The 22043-nt window shown below is 31.3% G+C and overlaps 2 protein-coding genes across 11 annotated transcripts in view; one reads left to right on the top strand and one right to left on the bottom strand.

Moving 5' to 3' along the window:
• LOC118180954 (atos homolog protein A-like) overlaps window positions 1-12502 on the top strand; it is a 213122-nt gene extending 200620 nt beyond the window's left edge. For all 5 annotated transcript variants that reach the window (XM_035350032.2, XM_035350034.2, XM_035350033.2 and 2 more), the window contains 4 exons: window positions 3737-3898; window positions 7272-7331; window positions 11856-12031; window positions 12111-12502. In XM_035350032.2, coding sequence (XP_035205923.1) covers window positions 3737-3898; window positions 7272-7331; window positions 11856-12031; window positions 12111-12279 — 567 coding nt within the window. In that variant the 3' untranslated portion in view covers window positions 12280-12502. The remainder of the gene's footprint in view (window positions 1-3736; window positions 3899-7271; window positions 7332-11855; window positions 12032-12110) is intronic.
• A 1439-nt stretch (window positions 12503-13941) lies between these two features.
• LOC118180955 (uncharacterized) overlaps window positions 13942-22043 on the bottom strand; it is a 196124-nt gene continuing 188022 nt past the window's right edge. For all 6 annotated transcript variants that reach the window (XM_085816646.1, XM_085816644.1, XM_035350038.2 and 3 more), the window contains one exon: window positions 13942-20164. In XM_085816646.1, coding sequence (XP_085672772.1) covers window positions 20120-20164 — 45 coding nt within the window. In that variant the 3' untranslated portion in view covers window positions 13942-20119. The remainder of the gene's footprint in view (window positions 20165-22043) is intronic.

Genomic DNA, 22043 nt, shown 5'->3' on the forward strand with positions numbered 1-22043 from the left:
AATTTTAGAATGAAATATTTCCATTCTTGGCACACAGAAAGGGGTGCAAAATCTTCAGTCGTCCCTGGGTGCTGAAAATCCTAGCCACACTTCTGGTTAGCTAGGTTTAGCAATACCTTAATCCAGTGGCGTAGCGAGCATAACTGGTGCCCGGGGCAAAATACCTTTTTGGTGCCCCCCCCAAAAAAAAACACTTGCAGTAGTATAATGTATAGAATATATTAGTAATAAAATTCTGAATCTGCCATAAAAGTACTCTAAAACATGTTAAGAATAGTCACTACCTAACTACACTAGCACTGGATTCGGGAATGTATCCGCGTCGATTGAAAAATCAAACATATGATGATCTGGAATTAGTTAAAAAGGTATTATTTAAGACACAATAACATGCCAGACAAATACTAATTCAGAAGTCAAACAACAAAAATCAGTGTTATATTTTTATATTTTCGCAGAACTAGTTTCAATGGTTTTACCAAACCACCATCCTCAGCTACAAAAGTGCAAATGACATTTGCTACTTGAATAGGGATAGCTACTTGAATGCAACTCTTGCAAAGATATTTATGTCATGTTACAAAATGGGAAACGTGATAAAGGAAATAATATAGAGGATATAAGAATTTCTTTTAAAAAGACCAAATTTCAGCTTTGGCACATTTTGTGAGTGACCAGTTTCTGAAATTAGAACTGTGCCAATTCATATCTTCTGGGTAAACTGGAATTTGTCTGAACATCTTCACATCAGCACATACCACTACTTTGTAAATTCTAAACCACAGAAGAATTGGAAACAGCTTTTGTTGAACCCTTGGCTTAACCATAAAAAGGTCATTTAATGAATGTCTAAGACATTGTTCTGAAGCATCAAAAATGAGTCCCAGCTTACTAAGTACTTGATTCCTTCAATGCAGTGTGATGAGGCCCATAATACACAGAATCAGTTAAAATTTCTCTCTAAGGCATCTTTCTATATGTCTCAGCTCCAGGACAGCTTTCCATATGTCTGGCATCTTTCCATATGTCTCAGATATAAGAATTTCCAGTTTTTAAATTTGATAATATAAAATTTTCTTTAATAATGATAAAAGTAATTCTTTCATATGTGAAAATTTTTGAAACAGTAAATCCATATGATTTCAAAATTCCTATCACAAATAGTTAAAGCCTGAACAACCCTTAATGCATCTTCCTTTAAAAAACATTTTAAATATTGCAATTTTTAATTGAGTATAATCAGCAGAATCATAACTTACAGTAATTTTCTCTTTTAGTTTAGTTAACTTAGCTATGTGCATCTTCGTCTTAAGCATTGTAAATTTCATTATCTGATCACAAAGATATAGAGATGCATTGACTCGCCAGTTTCACCACAGCTTCGGCTCGTAGGACTGCAAACTCTGTATCTTCCGTCGTTGACGTCAAGTGGACTGTATTCTGTTGATTTGCTGTCATACACCTTCAGTAGAACTTAAAAAAATCAGATTCATAATCTTGACTTAACCTTGTTTATTTTCTTCTTAAAACATCACACAGACTAAAGATTGGCAACTCACCAATCATGGCAAAAACTCAAAATTCACTTTGCTACCTCAAATAACATCTACACCATTGGAACTCCAATAACTACCAACTGAAGTTCTAAGCACATACTTAAAACTATAACTAATTTGTCTTTGTCGCACTCCTCAGCTCATTGACTAAAAATACAGTTTGCATGACATCAAACACAGTGCATACCACATATAACATGCACTCACTACCCAGAGAAAAGTATGTAGTGGATGTTGGATATAATCAGTGATAGTCATGGAAGGGTTGAAAACGGGTTGAATAAGTATAGCTTTTGTAAATAATTAATCTGATTCTTTCAAACAGTTGTAATGCTATAAAACATTTCCCACTCTGTTTCCTGCTGAAAACATTGTACGTGTACATAAAGCTATTCCAAGCTGCATAATTACATACAATTTAAAAATTTTAAATCTGTTTTCTAATTCTCTGCAGTCATTTACTCATAAGACTTGAAATGCATCTGAAATTCAAAAAAATTATGTATTCCAACTTATTCAACAACATTCTAATTTGCTTGAGAAAGACATTAAGGCTACTTCTTAGCTGGTGAATACATAAGCTAGCATAGAATATTAGTGATATGAAAGTACTTATGTTATCTAGTCAGTCAATGAAAAAATAATTTTTGCAAAAAGTTTTGATGAAGACTTGAATATAATGACTATTTACTGTAGTTTGTGAATTAGTACATTCTACAGTTTTAATGTATTGGTGATATATTTTATGTATACTTTTTTACATATATGTAAAAGAAACATGCAAAAAAGGTGTAGTTTTTAAAGCATTTTCAAATTTACCCATATAAAATTTTTTTGTACTAAACATATGCACTAAATATCTGGATCTTGTAATAGATAAACTGGAAGACTAGAACTTATAAAATGTAATTTTTACTTTGAGAGTTTAAAAGAAAAAAACCCAGAAACACGAGTTATTTTATTGATGTTATTGTTATTTGTTGTTGTTATTGTCGCAAGATCATAACTGAGCAGTCATGTACTTAATGCCAAAATATTATTTACTTATATGTGTAAATTGCAAGATTGTTTTTAACAGTCATATATCTTTATTGAATATTCAATTTTATTTTCTTTAAAATAATTTAAAGCATATTAATTTTAACAAGTTTTATGGAATCTGATGCTATGGTACATCGCGACTTATTTTGTTGGGAAGTTTAGAAACTTATTTCAAAAACTGATCTGATGTATGCACATTCTGGAAAATGTTATGAAAATAAAATAATTTTTAAGATTCTTGAAAATGTTGAAAAGTCCACTGGATTAACTATAGCTTATATATTTATTAGTTAGGTACTAATTTGCATTTGTATTAAATACATGAAAAAACCGAGATTTTTGAGATTATTAATACCATATTAGCTCTAGTGCAATGCGACACCAAAATTTTTCATAGATATGTAGGGAGGGGAAGTCCAAATTTAATGCAGTCTATTCATTTTTCATAAAAGAAGTTGTCTGCCATCGTATTGATAAACCATTCCATTTCATCATTCTTCTGCACCAATCCATACTTGCTTTAAAGTCCTTTTTAGAAATTTTTAAATGAGCAGCCTCTTTTAACGCTTTCAATTCTATGACTTCATGGGATATTGGGCACCCTTCATTTCACTATTTTAGGAATTTTAACACTCACTTCTCAACTTCGTTAAACCTTCCTTTTTTTTTTGCAACACTAGTATTATTAGTTGCGTTTTTTTATGGGCAGTAAAGAATAAAATAAGTAACCATCGCCAGAGCAAATATACAAGATATAACAGTTGCATGATCTAACAGTGGAAGCTACAAGATATAACATTGGGACACACTTATCTGTGAATCACAGACATGATATATAAATCAGGACTTCACCGCCATGTCTTGTGTAGAGGTGTGGCCATTGTATTATTCCAAGCCTCTACAAAGGTCAGGCGGAGGCATTGGTTGAGTTGTTACATGCCATTTCCTAGACCTCTAATTCAGCACAAGTCAATTTTTAACGAAAAATTATTAATAAAAAATAGCATTATTTTCAGGCTAATATGCTTATTTATAGTTAACTGTAAAAAGTTGGTGTTTACAAATTTTTTGTGTTTATTTTTCAAAGTAATTACATAACATTGATTTAATGCATTTCTTCATCTGGTTTTAAAATGTAGGAATCTGTCCTAAATGGTCGTTTGGAACCGGTGAGTACAGTTGAAGGATTTACAGCAGAAATTGGAGCAAGTGGGTCATTTTGTCCACGTCATGTCACCTTGCCAGTCACTGTATTTTTTTACACTCTACAAGACATGGACAAAGTTACCTCTCCTTACATGGTATATATACTTATAAGTTTTTATTTATTTAACAGGCTCTCTGTTTTACTTATTTTCTGCTGTTTTCAAATAGTACTTTAGTAAAATTGACTGTAAAGAACAGAAACACACACACATATATATATTATTTGTAATTATATATGTGTGTATATATATACTTATATAATTACAAAACAGTTTTTTTAAACAACATAATATAATTATGCCCAGTATTTTCGCGCATAAAACTGCTGAACAATTATCAGTAAAGGCATAAAGTAAGAAATTTAGAACCAATTTTTCACTAAGACCCAAAATTGAAATTCATAAGTAATAAATTTTATAAAATCCTATCACACACCATATTTGAAAATCATATTGTGGGATAAGGTATTTTGTCAAAAAACAATATTTAAAAAAATAAAGTATGTCTTAAAATTTTATTTAATTCCAAATATATACGTATTGCATTTTATGTAGGAAAATATAAACTTTTAAGGAAGTGTGCTTTTTGAGTGTAGTAATATAAATTTTGACAGCTATAAGAAACACCATACTTTGATGTTCAGAAGCAATCAAAGTGATATACAGTCAAAAGTCGTTAATCCGGACTCGTCGGGACTTCGGTGATTCCGGATTATCGTTTTTTCCGGATTATAGATCATCAGTTTAAATCTGGTAAAATGGCATGCAGAAATTATAAAATTAAAAATATGAAACCGTAATTTACGAAATAAAGTACAATTATGATCTAAAGTGTATCAAAATTTACAAAAAAAAAAAGCTTAATATTTATTTGTTTACTTTATTAAACATTTCTTTCAATGTAAGTTGTTTAAGTTGCTTCGTTTTTTATGTGATAATACATTCTCTTTAATTCTATAAACAGACATAATTTCTTGTTCAGTTACAAAGTTCCGCTGTTGAAGTCCTATAATTGCTGTGTCGAGAATACCGACTAATTTGTCAATCGAATTTTTTTCGTTTTCAATAACCTCTGTCACTTTCTTCGCTATCGGAAGCGAATTATAATGAAGAGGCATTTGATTTAAATCATATCAAAGATGGAGTACATCGAAATGAAATACTACATTTAGTAAGCAATTATAAGCTAAATAAAATAAAAAAATCTGCCCTGAAGATAAGGATAGTGCTGACAGATCAACTTCCAATTCATCACGTTAAAGATAAACAAAGTTTAGATAAACAAACATTAAAGTTTAGATAAACAAAGGATATGCCTTTATCCATTTTTTGCAGCAATTCCAATTTTTGTTTAATGGACTCCGAAACATACTTTTGCTTTGTAGATCCGTTACATATTAGTAAATATAAATCGGAAATTCTATTTGACATAATCGAAAGTTCAAGCTTACTTTTATAAAATTGCTCTAATAGCCTGCAAAAAATAATAAGCTGGATCCAATTCGAAGATTAAGGAACAACGCAATCTGCAACATTAACTGAAATAGATAATTAGATAATTTTAGCTTAGCTTATACTGTCCGTAACACCCATTCGTAAACGTATTTTGCGCACGCGCACACGCAAATTCGCAGCCGTAGAGGTCTTACGCGCATGCGTCAATGCGACGCATTTGTAGCTTTGATGTCCGGATTATAGATCATTCCGGATTATGGGTGTTCGAATTAACAACTTTTGACTGTATAGTAAATCTCTTCCCTATTACAAAGTTATATGCCTTTTTTTAAATGCCTTGGGGGGACACTTTTGAGATGCTTATTGTTTCTGCTTAATAGAATCTGTTGATAAAATCTTAAATAGAATCTGTTGCCCTTCAGTGATGTGCTAAAGTTTTCATTTATTTTCATTACATGCATACGTAAAAGTAAATTGTTTAACACCGTGTTAAGTAAATCATTTTACTTGCACTTTTTAGCAGTATTTTGCAACAAATATTTAATTACGAATGTTATAAATAAAAACTTGTTTCTAATACCCTATAAATAGTCAAGGGCAAAATTTCTGTTTCTTTCATACACAGTCATCTGCATCAGAACAAAATGTAATAGTTATGAGAAAATTTTCAAGAAACATTTAGATTGGAAGTCTCTGTATATATTTTTGTTTTAAATTTCATTCTAACATAATATATAATTTTAATATTTCCATATTTCATGTTCAAGAAAAATTCAGAAACAAATAGAATTTCTAAAATTGATTTTATTTATTTATTTATTAGTTTTAATATTATTCATCTGTAAAGATTTAGTGTTTTGTATTACCAACAGTAGGTATTATTTTTATTTAAGAAAAGTATCAATATATGTATAAATTTTCGCATAGCTCAAAAAAATTTTGGTAAACTTTTTGAGGTGTAATCTGTAGTTTTCAGATCACTTTTGTTTTTTCTTTTAAATAACAGATTTAGAAAATTCTTAGTTTTGATGTCATTGAACACTGCTGTAAAACTTTAAAATGATGACTTGATTTTATTCAAGAGGCATAAATCTTCTAATTGAATACAAATATAGTTTCATCCAATAATTTTAATACTTTTCTTCAGGGATTTTTTAAAATTTTTTGTTTATTGATATTTTGAATTTGAAATCATTTCTGTTTAACTACTAACTACTTTTATAAACTACTTAAAAGTATATAAAGTAGTTTATAACTTTATAAACTACTTTATATACTTTTATAAACTACTATATATTAAACTACTTTTATAAATTAAGAAAAAGTCATCTTTAAAGGAACCAACACTTATGTCAATACTAGTTATTTTACTAATGCTTTGTTTGTACTCAACCTAAATTTGCAAGTTCTTACTGTAGTTCTTTCTCATGTGTACATGATTCTAAGCCATTATGTTCTTACAATTTTAATGAAAGCTTTCTAATTGTTGTAAAGGATATGTCTACTGAATTAAAATGTAGTTTCTAATCTGAATGTTTTTTATTTGAAATTTTTGTGCATAAATTTTGCTTTACTTCTGCTGTTATGTTCTCTGGTACTGAAATTTCTGTATCTGAAAAACTCAAAATGTATGACTTATCTGCGAAATTAAGAGTAAAAAATTTGTGGATTTTTAGATGTAGTATTCCTACATATCAGAGAAAGCTTTGCATAATAATCTACCACTGAGCCTAATTATAGTCCTGAATTTTGTGTAAAATAAAACTTAATTTTTAAAATTCTGTGGTACTGGGATGCTGTATGTGATATATATTATCTTTCACTGAGTATACCAGAGTACGTAGCTAGCAGTTTAATGAGACCAAATAAACAGAGGCATTTTATAGTACTGCAATCATATAAATGTTTCTTTTGCTAAAAACTCTTTCATTCGTGTGATATATATATGAATTAATTTTGGAAATTATTTGATAAATATTTTAATTTATTTTCATTTTAAATTGGCATCTTTCAGGGCCATATAAATTTACGAGATAAAGATTATCATGTACCTAAGAGAGGAACTGTTCAAGTGGTAAGTATTAAGTCTTTATACTGCCTTGAGTATAAACATATGCAAAAAGAATTTATGTAATGTTCCCATTAACTTTGTGTAATTATTAGTCTGCTGCAACATTGAATGTTGTTAAATTTTATATTAATGTCCATGAATACTCATTATTAATGTTGCCCAATATTTTTTGATAATTAAATTAATGTTTAGTTGATGATGTTTAGTTGAGATGTTTTAGTTGAGGCAAATTATTATTATTTGACTGCATGCTATTAAACTGGTTTATGTAATAACAAAAGAAATTGCTTATATGGAGTCTTTTGTTTCTAATGCTTAGAAATGTTGTAATATATAATGACAAACATATAATATATAAAGATTTGTTACAAGTTTGTATGAATGAAAAATATATTCATTCTGTATCTGTGGAAATTTCCTGAGCATAAGGCCATTTCAGCTGAGTCTAAAATGATCTGTTCCTTTGTTTCCAGGATATGAGTAGTTAGTTATTGTTCTTGTGGCAGAGCATGTTTTAAGTGGTTTCCCAAACTTCCAGGAAGTGCTCTGATCAGTTTTGATTGTATTTCATAATAGTCCATTGACTCTGTCAGTCTATGGCCATTCTGTTTATTCACAGTCAGTTGTAAGTTGATAACAGAGTACATAGCATACATTCTTCAGCTGTAACTGTTACGAAAAAGGAATATCAGTGGCAGTCAGAAGCTCTGTAGCAGAAATTTGTATGTCAGGTGAATGTAAGTATATGTATGGAATGAAGGAAATTTAAATTTAATGATGGAGAAAAAATTACATTGTAGATATAATAATATTGTATTTCCTAGATGTTGATAAGTAATGAACAGCAACTTGGCAGCTGAGGCAGAATGAATATTAATTTTTTTTGATAAATATTTTGTGGCCACAAGCAAATGGGCACAAATCGTTTGCCTTTTCAAGAACATTTACATTTTAGACAGCTTTGTGGCAAAAAGAGAGCAACAGGCAGCAGTCTGTCTAGGCAGAGGTGCAGAAAGTGTCTTTTGTTCAGAAAGAAATCTTAATTCAGAATGAGTTAATGTCAGTTTTCAATGCATTTGGTTGGATAATTAATAATGCTTTAAAATTATCATTGATTGTTTGAGTTTTAGTTCCATTTACGTCACCAGTGTTATAAAAGAGTCACAAGACATGGATTAGTCTCAAAATGATGCATTTAATGAATGCTAATGAAATGATGCTCGACATTTTTATATAACATAGAAAAATCTCGAATTTGGGAGAAGAGATGAATTTAGGAGGAGAGTATCAAATCTAGAAATGTTAATTTTGAGGTACCAATGAGCAGCTATCGTATTTTATTATATCTTGCTATGATTGCTTACTTTGAGAAATAATTTTGAGAAGTGCTATTCAAATTACTTCAAGTTTCATTTGACAAAATACATTAATAAAACAAATGCAAGAAAGAGTATTTACAAGAAGTAACAAAATATTTCACGGAAAGTGGAAGACAGGTACTCAGTGAGCTCAGTTTCTGACAAATTGTCCATATCAAAATCACTAGAAATATTGCGTTCTTTAGAAAATTAATCATTACTTTCATCCATTTCACTAATTGGCTCGTTTACCCTGCGAGTACAGTCAAAAGTCGTTAATCCGGACGTCCATAATCTGCAATGATCTATAATCCGGACCTCAAAGCTACAAACTTTCTGTGCATGCATCAACGCATGCGCATATGTGTTAACACATGAGCATAATACGTTGACGCATGCGAGTTTAATGTATAACTGACGGTATAAGCTAAGCTAAAATTATCTAATTATCTATTTCAGTTAATGTTGCACATTGCGTTGTTCCTTAATCTTCGAATTGGATGCAGCTTATTATTTTTTTGCAGACTATTAGAGCAATTTTATAAAAGTAAGCTTGAACTTTCGATTATGTCAAAAAGAATTTCCGATTCTGGAGCTGCCAAAGGATCTACAAAGCGAAAGAATGTCTCGATGTCCATCAAACAAAAAGTGGAATTGCTGCAAAAAAAATGGATAAAGGCATATCCTTTGTTTCTCTAACCATTTCAAAATCTGTTTATCAATTTCATGTTGCTCTAATAATAATGCGGGGAGGGGGGAACGTTGCAGCACGCAATGAACTGTCAGCTCTATCCTTATCTTCAGGGCAGATTTTTTATTTTATTTGGCTTACTTATTTTTTATTTATACTAAATGTAGTATTTCATCCCGATGTACTCCGTCTTTGATATGATTTAAATCAAATTTCTCGTCATTATAAATATCACGAATATACATCAAATAATTAAGACACAATAACACGCCGAATAAATACTGATTCAGAAGTCAAACAACAAAAATCAGCGTTAATTCACAAAATTTTCACAGGACTAGTTTCGATGGTTTTACCGAACCATCATCTTCAGCTGCAAAACCGCAAATGAACAAGATAGGAAATAATGTTTAGATAAGATAAGAAAACCTGGACAAGAATAAGCAAGTGGCGCCATCTGTTGGCGAAACCAGAACTAAAACATAATTTCTCTAAAAGCCGAAGGCAAATTTGGATTGGAATTAGGATCGTTAACTAGAACAGAAAGATTTTTTGGATTTTCTAGAGGCATTTCACATTCATAAAAATCTTTCTGTTCTAGTTAACGATCCTAATTCCAATCCAAATTTGCCTTCGGCTTTTAGAGAAATTATGTTTTAGTTCTGGTTTCGCCAACAGATGGCGCCACTTGCTTATTCTTGTCCAGGCTTTCTTATCTTATCTAAACATTATTTCCTATCTTGTTCATTTGCGGTTTTGCAGCTGAAGATGATGGTTCGGTAAAACCATCGAAACTAGTCCTGTGAAAATTTTGTGAATTAACGCTGATTTTTGTTGTTTGACTTCTGAATCAATACATCAAATAGTTTTCTGGTTGCAATTTTCTAATTTCGACTCTGCGTAATGTATGCTTTGAGCATGCGCATGTTGAAAGAAATGTTTAATGAAGTAAACAAATAAATATTAAGCCTTTTTTTTTTTTTTTTTGTAAATTTTGATACCCTTTAGATCATAATTGCTCTTTATTTCATAAATTACGGTTTCATATTTTTAATTTTATAATTTCTGCATGCCATCCTACCAGATTTAAATTGATGATCTATAATCCGGAAAACCTGATAATCCGGAATTGCCGAAGTCCAGACGTGTCCGGATTAAAGACTTTTGACTGTATATCCTTTCTCTGATAAATATTGCTTGCTCGCCATAGTAAACTGAAGTCAAGGCTTACTGATATAAAAAGAGAAGTACATAAAATATAAGTGATAAAAGCAATGCAAAGCATAACCCCATGTAGTAATCCTACCCTACATAACAGAAAAAAAAGAATAAAAAAAGGATTTGAAGGAATATCAGAACATGAATGTTTATATCATCTGATGAGTTTAAGAGCTGACCTTTGTTTGTATTACACTTTCCCTCCTTCCCCACAACAGCTGATACCAAAGTTAGGCAGAATGTGATCAAACTGAAGGCCAGGATCCTAAAACTATGTTCAGTTCAGGCATAATGGATACAGGACACCCTCTAGTGGTCTTTAAAAAATGGTTCAACTTAAAATGCACATATGTGTCACCTGTCTCCCTACATGCATTCTCCAGTGATGCATTGGTAGGATGCCCAGCTGTGACAGACATCATAGGGAATGCATATATGGGATAGCTGTCCAGAAAGGATTAATATCTCCACTTTCCACCATTAAGCGAACTTAACTGCATCTGTGCATGTTTGATATTATGGAGAACTGCTGGGTGATGGTTGGCTGATGGAGGGCGGACTACGTTATTGATACTCTTTACAATGTCTAACTGATGGCAAATTGCTAACACTGCTTGTTTAGGTTTTCTGCCTGTATCAGGTGGGATATAGCAATCTGGAGTCTTAATTTTTGTCAGGATCCTACTTGGCTCAGATGATCACCACATTCATGTTTAGCATGTTTACCAAGGTACCAATCTAATGCTGCTCACTCCACTTTGTTGCAGAGTAACATACTTCTATACCATTTGGAGAGTGCTACTGCATATGATACCTTGTTACCTTTAATCATTCTATATAAAACTACATTGATCAGCAGTGTTACGTTGAAAACTTCCTTTGACCTGTTATAATATTACTTGCATTGTCAGGCCTGCCAGAGGCTGTGTTTTTAATAATGAAAGTGCAGTAAAGTCTGGTCATCTTTTTATGATTAATTATTTTAATGAGGAGCTCATTTATAGCATTATGAGACTCTAATTAAGGCTTTCCTTTAAAATATATTTGCTTTATAAAATTAATTATAGGTGTGTATTGTTAGCATGAAGTAGACATAGTCTGGTTTGTTTTCTGATTAACAGTTTAAAATGGTTAAAGAATGTCTCTAATAAGTTGATAAAAATTTTATTATTAAAATAGTAGTTATTGTCTTTTGTTGTAAAAGTAATCAAAGAGAAATATATTTTGGTTATTAAATTTTATGTAATCTGTAATTTTCAGACCCTCTTCAATCCTCATCGTACTGTAGTAAAAATGTTTGTTGTTCGGTATGATCTGAGTGATATGCCAGTCAACTGCCAAACTTTTCTGCGCCAGCGTACTCTGTACATGCCATCAGATGCTTCAGAAATTGACCCAGACGCACAGAAATGGTTACGATACCTCATACATTTGAGGTAAAAATATACTTATTTTGAGTATGTTTATATGTCCTCCCGTTTATGGTTTAATTTTACATTTAATTATTTTTATTAGGTTTATGAGCTCCAAGTCTGGTAGAATTTACCTTCATACTGACATTCGAGTGATAATCTTCCGCAAAAGTGACCTAGATGCAGCCACTGTGCATGGGCAACGACCTTATGAGTTGCGGTCTTTCACACACGGCCCTCTCAATCCCAAGTTCTCTCCGCACAAGCCCTGACCCCATAGGACTGGGGATTCTGTACATAGAATTAGATTATTCTTCCATTGTGATCAAATACATATATAAAGGCCTAGTAATATGTTTAATTATGAAATGAAAATTTGAATTATATTATTAATACAACTTAGATTTATGGTTAACTTATTGTCTATATATATATATATATATATATATATACATATATATATATTATCAAAGTAAAGGGTGCACATAAATGAAACTGTGTCATTATTGTTTTTTCACAAATTCTTTCCATTATAATTTTTACGTTTAATTGGTGAATGGCAGCATACTTTTAAAAAAATCATGGATGACAGCTGAGAGGGAAGGGACACTGATTCACATGCTAACCAAATGAGTATAAAAATATACAGGAAAAAATAAACCAATAGTTTTAAAAGAAAATATGTAAAATTAATATTATTTTTATATAGGGTGATTTAAAATTGGAAAAGCAAACTTCTTGGAAGGGTAGGGTATACCTAGAAGACTTAAAATTGCATAGCAATTCAGGTTTGGAAATGCAGTTCTAAGGAGCTTGGAGTGTATTAGGAGTTATCACAGGAAAACTGTCAACATCCACCTGCAGAGGTGTTAGGATAGAAAATAGGAATTCATTATGATCACAAACTGACATTTAAAGACCATAAAATTAAGCCCCGACTTTCCTGATGATGAAGGTTTCAAACAATTTATAATGTGGCATAAAGCATAGAATCTTAGATGTTGCAAAATAGTGCATCTTTATGTCTACCATGAATGTCTGATGGATGGCTGATTCAGAATGTCCGAGAGTCTGTGTGGTGGCCATGTTACAAAAAAACTTTAAGCAACTTCATTATCAGTAAATCCATGACTTATTTTAAGCTTATGGTATTTAAATGTCAATTTCCAATCACGATGTATTCATATTTTCCATCCTAATATCATTGTGGGTGAGTGTCGACAGCCCCCAGCAACCTCCTATCTCATTTGGATTGCATTTCTGACCCTGCATTGCTTTGGGATTCCAAGTCATTTAGGTGTCCTTGGCTCTCCTAGAAGTTTGTTTTCTTAGTTTTGAATCACTCTTTATAATTCATTCTGTTGAATTGATTTCACTTTCCTTAATTTATGTTAACATCTGTTAAACTAATTCAGAAGTCAAACAACAAAAATCAGCGTTATATTTTCAAAATTTTCACAGGACTTGTTTCGATGGTTTTACCGAATCCCCATCCTCAGCTGCCGCAAATGAGCAGTTTTGCAGCTGAGGATGGAGATTCGCTAAAACCATCGAAACTAGTCATGTGAAAATTTTGAAAATATAGCACTGATTTTTGTTGTTTGACTTCTGAAATAGTATTTGGTCTGTGTGTTATTGTGTCTTAATCTGTTAAACTGCTATAAAAATAGTATAGTTATGGAAAGTAATACCATCGGCAAATGCAAGCTTTATAAAGCGCTTTAAAAATTACCTCCTAACTAAAGGTAAGTACAAAATTTTAGAAGTGCGTTTAATTTTTCATATTTTACATATCCATGCTCAATGTAAAGAATAATGTGTGTATTATGGAATGTTGTGGACACATATCATAGGCATGCATAAAATGCTTTTCATACTCCTTAAAATTTAAGCAAATGATAAAAGTAATAACTCAAACACATATGTAATAAGGTCATAAACTTTTATTACAGGTATGAGAATTTCTCATAAATGTAGCAACATTTCATGTTATAACAATATGATAAAATTATATGAATCATTTTAATGGTGATTGAAATATTTGTTCTGTTTAGAGATGAACTTTGGCTAATTTTCTTAATGCATTCATTACCTTTAAAGCAATTTCAAAATTTACTTCACAATATCCTCTCACAGTGGAGTTTATATCCTATTGATGTCACAATGAATATGACAACATGGAATAATTCTCCCCCCCCTTCTCTGATTTTGTCTTGTATTATTTACAAGACAAACCAGTGATAAGAACTGAGGAGTATAAAATCAGATAATAAATATGAACATTTAAGTATATTTTTTACATTTGCATTCTGGAGCTGAGGATTACTTACTTAAAAAATTGTAATTTTGTAACTTCTAAAACATCACAGTCTATTTTCGTTCTTAAAATGAACATGAAATAAGAGGAAATCTGATATTTTAATGAGCTTCCTTTGAAAGTTCTAATCTTGCAGTTTTAACAATTTATTTCATTTATATTATATTGTATTACATTGTCATAAAAATGTACATTTAAGTACATTTTCATTACTTACCACAATTTAATTAGAAACAGATCTAGGATTACGGTATATGCTGCATTTGACATTCACTGTACTGAATTGCAGCTGAAATCATTAAATATTTTAGAAATTGTTGGGGAATTAGTTTTGTTCTTTAAACTGCCATTTTTAACTATTAGAATATGTTGAGGATTTATATAGATAATATTTTTGTGGTTCAAATTATATTAGATGCTTCTGGCTTTTTATTCTGATTTTTGTGATAAACCTCTTACAGAGAATAACAGCATTGAAACAACTTGATGAACATAACTTGTCTTCATTTCCAAACTGCAGTTAAAAATTATTTAAAAATGGAGAAATTTTTGGTTTTACTTTAGTTTTTTTTTTTTATATTAGTATATTTATTGTCTTCTGAGTATTTTATAGTATAAGGGTCGCTTTTAAAATTAAAAGGATCCTATCACATTTCTTCTTGAAAATCTGTTCATTGTAAAGTAAACAGACTTTTAAAAGTAGTACCTATCTCCTTTAAAAGCATAAAATAAAACATTTAAAATTATGACCAAGTTATTTCTTCCATACTTTGTTAGCTGTATAATTTACCTTCATTGAACCACTCCAGAAAAGTTTTATTTCAGTCTTTCTGTGTATGTTTTAGTCAAATTAGTGAGTGTATTTTACAAATTACTTATTGTTAACACCGATTTACACCTCTGTACTGATATCAGTATTAAAATTAATTCTTTATTGTGCTAACCTTACAACAAGCATATGAAATACTTCATACTGAATGTAGCATCTTAAACAATGACATAACAGATCAGTAGTTGTTTATTAACGTTTTACAACTAATATTATGAGGTGGGGAGACTAACAATCTTTGTAATATCTATAGTAGGTATAGTCTCACATTTAATAAAAAGGATTTGAGTGATAAACTAAAAACATTTCATGAGAACATTATCTATTGTAATACATTATCTTACTAGGTTTAAAAAACATAAATAACAATTTTTTTTTGTCCCCAAAAATAAAATGAATACTTATACTAATTTTGTAACATAAATGGCATTTTAAGAAAAGTCAAATAGCTTCCCATAGATACGGTTTTTAATATTAAGAGTATTCCATATAGTAAATGACAATACAGAGAATATATATTTATATAATGAATTATACCAAGAAATGTCAAAGATCTGACCAAAGCTATGGATATTTGCTACATACTTTGTTTTCTTTTCTGCCAGTAAGTAACTTAATTTGTATGAAAACCAAATATTTTGTTTAATAATAGATTCTGAAAATGGCAAGGTGTGCATCAGTTTAAATCATTAGAAGGCTTATGATTTACACAGACTGGAGACTGGTTTTTAATTCTTGAGCTGTATTGTCAAGAAAATACTAATGTAAAAGCTAACTTTTTTTTTTAAAAAAAGCTGGTAGAGTCTTACAGAATTCTTAAATGAGTGTGTAATGTATTTTTTAAAGAGTCATTATTATTATTTATTTTTTAATAAGGTTTCTTTTAATTTATTAAAGGCATTTGTTAAAACAAAATTCTGCAGCCAATTGACAAAACTTCCATAAAAACTTAATATAACTTTGCAAAATATGCTTCATTCTAACATTTAAAATTTATTTACTCATGAAATATTCAAATTACTGTAACTGCCGTAACACTTAAATTATCATTTCTAGAATCAGTAATCTTAATTGTGTGCATAATAGAAGTTGATAGCTTAATGCTGCAATATATGAATAGTAATAATATCCATAATTAATGTCTTTTAATATTGCAGTCATTTAGATTGATGAGGATGCTTATGTCTTGTACTTTAAATACCTGAAAACTTTCAGGAGTGTAGTGCTATAATTTTCTTGTGATACAAGCAATATGTTGTAACTGAAATTTATGTAGGTTTCAGTGCAGCAATTTGACTCCATTCATTTCAGCCATGATCAAAAGAACAGAATTCTTGCTAAAAAATACAATAGCTGTAAGTCCTCTCAGCTTTGCCATCTGACAAAAGAATACATAACTTTTGCAGGCAGGGTTTAAATTTGTTAAATCCCATCTCTGGTACTTCTCAGTTTTTTAAGAGAAATCATAATTTCCTGCCAGAGGCCAAAGTAAGGTAACTTCCTATAAATTTTTTTAATAACTAATTTGCAATGTTACTAGAAAATTCATTATTATTAATCTACTTCTTTACATTTAATTTTTAGTTCTACATTATTGCTTTATTATTTAATTCATTCTTGTTCATAATTTCTAATGGCTTTCCACAAAGCTTAGACACTTCTAATTTTAGAAATTAAGCCCTGCTAATTACCACATAATCATTTCTATTTACCAAATGATCAGTTAACTTCACAATCACATCAGTTTGATTTGACTTAAATCATGATCAAAAGATAGGAAATTTGCTGTCCAAACAAGATAGTAGTTATAACTACCATACCAAAGCGCCCTTGTTTGAATCCCACAGAAGTGTGGATGGATATTTTTAAATGTATAATGTCTTCATGACATTGGGGGCACTCTAAATATATGGTGTGCCGAATGTCCTCTCGTGTGGATTGGTGATAGGGGAAGAGAGGTGGGATTCCCTCAGACCATCCCAGGGTGCTATTCCTCAAAACTGGAGGGGGGACAACTGGGCAAAATCATACTGTCACCTATATGGTGCTCAAGGCCCTTGCCAATGGCAGGCGTAATCTTCCTACTCCTTGCTATGATGAATATCATGGGCTTGTTCTGATGTCAGATGAGCAAGATTAGTCACAACAACAGACTGGAGATTTAATGAAGAATGTAATGGCCCAAAGTCATTTCAGCTATTATACTCTGCCACTTAAATAAAATCTTTTTTATAAGCAGCTATCACATGATCATTTCTAAATAAGGAAAATAATGATTATGTAACCAGCTGCATATCCCATAATCACTTCACTTGTTTTGAAGAACTGTCATAGCAAGCTTATTGATTATTGGCATAATTCGGTTTGACACTAACATAACTAATAAATGAAACATGAATTTGTTGCTAGTTTGGAATACTGTATGGCTTGATTTGATGGAAGAATATCTGATTCATTTTAGAAAAGATTCAATGATTGCTCGCTAGACGGGAATTTTATAATCAATGACAGTGCATAGTCAGTCAGTGTCAGTAAGCATTCTGAATAATGGGGTTTTGAAGATTCATGCCTTCACACCAGTGTACTGTGCCATTTGTTTCTACAGAATGATCAAATAATAGCAGTTAGTTTGATGATTGATTTGCCATCTGTTCAGTACCTTACTGCAGTATAGTCTGGAACTCATAAATTTTGCTTCTTTTAGCAGTTTCTTTCTGCAGATTGCCTATATTTTTATATCTTTTCCCAGCGAACTAATGCACATATTGTCTGTTTCTGAATATGCCCACCAGCGGCTGAGAGATAAATTTGCTAAACAGTGGTAGCTTGACTTGAGATCATATCCTGGCAAATGGGCTGGCTGCATGGTTGGTTTTTGTTTTTCCTCCCCATGCATAGCATGGATGCTAGAAAATTTCGCTTAAAAGGTCCTCCACGAGTCATCCCAGGCATCGAGTTGCTTTGCCTAAATCAATTATTTAATCACCTAACCACTTTTTGAGTATAATCTCCATAAACTGGATACTGTTGTGTGATAGTATTGGAACTACTTTGCAATTTTCTGAATCTGTCAGTTGAGTGTATAATACATGTAGGTTATATTTAAATTCATTTTTGTTTAATTTTCATATTTCAGATGTTGCAAAATTTCTTTGCTGATTCCTTTCAGTAGAACACAGGTGGCCCTCGACTTTTGCGCATAATTAAGTGCTGAAAATATATGCTAATGTTGAATGTTTGAAAGTATAGGGATGTAAAAAACATTAAAAATTGTATTTTAACATATTTAACACATAAAAATATTATTTTAACACATTTATTTACCAATAATATTATTTATTTTATTACTACATATATTTATCAAGATACATAATTAAATTAACGGGGCATGTTTAAGTGCTTGAAGGTGTTTTCTTTATAAACTTGTCAAGAGTTAGTTGAAATCACCCATCAGCTTCTTTTCACTCGCTTTCAGTGAGTATTTCATTTAACTTTTGTTCCTCAATTAAGTATTCATTTGACAAAGGTACTGAGGGAGAGGTTCAATCAACTTATTAACATTTTCATTGCTGATGTCCAACTACAGTACATTCATTAGGCTATCTACTTCATCTGGGATAGGTTCCGGAATTTCTTCAAAATTTATAAAATTATTCATCATTTGTGGGCATAATTGTTTTCAGGAACCTTTCATTGTTGACTGTTTTTATTTCAACCCAATGTTGTTTATTGCATTCTATATATTATAGCTTTTCGAAAATCTCTTAATGTAGGCTTACCTTCCATGTTAGTTGCCTTAATGACTCGATTCATTATTGTCCTCATATAATATCGTTTAGGCATAACTGAGTCTTTGTTCCATGGGCTGTAAGAGGCAGGTAAGTATTGGGAAGAAGAAACACAACATTGATTTCAGGATATAAATTCTTTTGATCTAAAATCAGGATTTTAGATGTCCTGGAGCATTGTTCAAGATGAATAATGCTTCAGTTGTAAACTTTTATATGTACAATATTGCTTAACTCCTAGTACGAAAGGAAAAGGGAACTCATCTTTAAACATTAACACAGTAACCAGCTCGACAACTTGTCTTTCTGGAAGTTTGAAGAAAATTCTTGCGGCATTACGTTTTAAATTTCGTATCATTAATATTTATTGGTAATGTGCTAGCACGAACTATTTCTCGATGGAGGTTGAATTTCGAACCCCAGAATTCCAGTGATGTACCATTCTTATCAGTGTAAGTGTATGGTAGCAAACAGTTTTTGCAATTTCGACAAAAATCTTTAAAAAAGTGAATTTTTAGAAATGTGTGAATTATGCGAAAGTCGAGGGCTGCTTGTGTTATTATTTTTAAAAAGAAGTGATGCAGTGTTAAATGTTACATTGTTTATACCTGACTAAATATGCAAACTGTATTACGCTTTCCCATTTGTAATCTATTTTTATTGTTTTCCTTCTTATAATATTGTTACCTTTGCTCTTGCATGCTTGGGTTTTCACAAATAATTTTGTTGCTTTATTATCTTTTTAAAAATATTTCTTTTCACCGCTTCATATGAAGTTTGATTATAACCAGGGCAGGCTGTAGGCTTTTTGCCACCAGGTGTAAAGCCTTGAGCTCTTTAAATTCTAGCACTCAATGCGGTTGCATCGGCTCTGGCACCGGCCCTGATTATAATGCTGTATTAAGCATGGTAATGAAAAATGCATTCAATATTACATAAAAATATATTGAACAAGTGGAAATACTGAATTCTTGACTGAGCATTAATTATCACACATTTTAACTTCAACAAAATGAATTTCAACGAAGTTTTCTTTGCTGTTATTCTGTTCAGTAATTACGTTTGATGTTTAATTATTGACATTAAGGAGGATTATATCTTCATAAGTTCCTGGAGAATGTCTATTCCGTAGTAGCCAAGAAAAAAGGGAAAGACAATATTTTGAAGAATTCAAGATTTTAGGCCTCGGTTGCTGGGAAGGGTGTTCGGAATTCATACTCTCTCTGGGAAAACAAAACATAGAATATATAATTTGCATATTTTGAAGCTAATTATATAAACAAAGGAAAAATTATATAAAATCATTCTTTTTGCAGCATAACATAAATAATGTTACATAGTAATATTTGTTAATAAATATTTTAGATAATCAGTTGTAATATATAAAAAGCTTACATTATATACAATGCTGGGCATTAAACTTGCATGCCTAAAGGGAGGAATGGACATAAAAATTTCTATTCTAAAATAACATACTACAGTAACACATTTTGAAATCAATATACGAAAAGAAGAGAGACCCACCGTTAAATATTGAATATGTATTTGTTCGCTGATCGAAAAATACGGCAGCCATATCATATCAGAAATATACTTCCATATTAGGAAGTTTCCGTCTCTGATCACGGAAGAATTTAGCATTAAGGAAATTTTGCACTGTTTGATTTGCAAAAACTCTCGCTGCAGAAAACGGGCACAGATGGCAAGACATCGTTATTTCATACGAAACCCGCTTCTATCTGTAACCCCTTGGTAGTCATGATTCGTGAAATGACGTTGGCAGACTGTATGAAACTTGCACTGTGCATTACGAGTTCAACAACTGGGCATTATGGTATACGTTGCCACGGAATTTTAATCCTGCTCATTTAGTATTCACTCCTGGTGCATTGAACGGACTGGTTATATGGGTGTTTTGTGGTTTTCCCCATGTGGAACATGTATAAGAACCAGTTTCTCTCAGAAAGTCCTCCACGAAGGCATCCCTCCTAGTGCTTTGAAGACCCACTATTACATATCTGGTGTATTGTTGCCTATTATTATCTCTTTTTCAGGCCCTATTTAGAGCCAATGTGATAACGAAGTCCAACAATAGCTGGATGGCCACCCTGCTCTTTTCTTTGTTACCCCAGGGTTTAATTTAAAAAACTAGAATTGCCGAAAGCCTATGGCACATTAAGAAAGTGAGCGAAAGTAAATAAATGCAATAATTAATAATTAAATGTAAAGAGGTAAGTAAAAATTAATGAAAAATAATAAAATAAAATACCAGATCTCATCTTATTCAGCGTTCCGGGTGGATTAATAATTTCACTCAAATGTTAAGAACTACTGAATCTTGAAATACAGTGAGCTTTCACTGAATTTAAAACTGGAATATACATTTATTAAAGCACTATTTGAAGGGATTTCTTTTTCCAGCGTACCAATGAAAAAAGGTTAACACATCATTGACAAGAATAGAGAGAATGCTAGATATAGTATGAGAATATGGAAGAAAATTTTAGTGAAGAAAAGTATTTACTTAAACAGAGTGAAAACTCTAACCACGATCCCTTGCTAATAATAATTACAGCTCTCGAGTAAGATGTATGATAAGGGTGAAATGCCCCCGAATCCAAGAGCTGATCTGTAAGCTAAGAATAAACTCAAGATTATTATTATTATTATTATTATTATTTTTTTGTATAAGTAACTATTTTCATTTCCAATATATGGCTACATTGGTCAGCAGGTGCTCTTTTCTGTGGACTACTAGCTTTAAATGTATTTGAGCAGTTTATTATAGCATTTAATTATGCTACACCAGGTGTCACGGCACGCATTTAGGAACAAAACATATTTAGGACGGTTACCTTATTACTCTATCTTGCAAACTGATCGCCGGTGCCGAGTCTGGATGCGATTGTACGACTAAAGTAACAATGAATATTTACCTAGTTCCCTAATACGCTCATAAATTTAGTGCACTTCCTGGAGGCTTAAGATTCTGACATGTGGGTGAGAAATTTTCTTTACTTAAACATCTGAACTTCCGTCCATGTGCTTGTTTCTCAGGTATACATTCAAACATTTTAATTTTAAGAATGTTTAAACTCCTTG

The sequence above is a fragment of the Stegodyphus dumicola genome, chromosome 5 (assembly GCF_044657685.1).
Source record: "Stegodyphus dumicola isolate Sdum_Otavi_A_Nest chromosome 5, ASM4465768v1".
NCBI lineage: Eukaryota > Metazoa > Arthropoda > Arachnida > Araneae > Eresidae > Stegodyphus > Stegodyphus dumicola.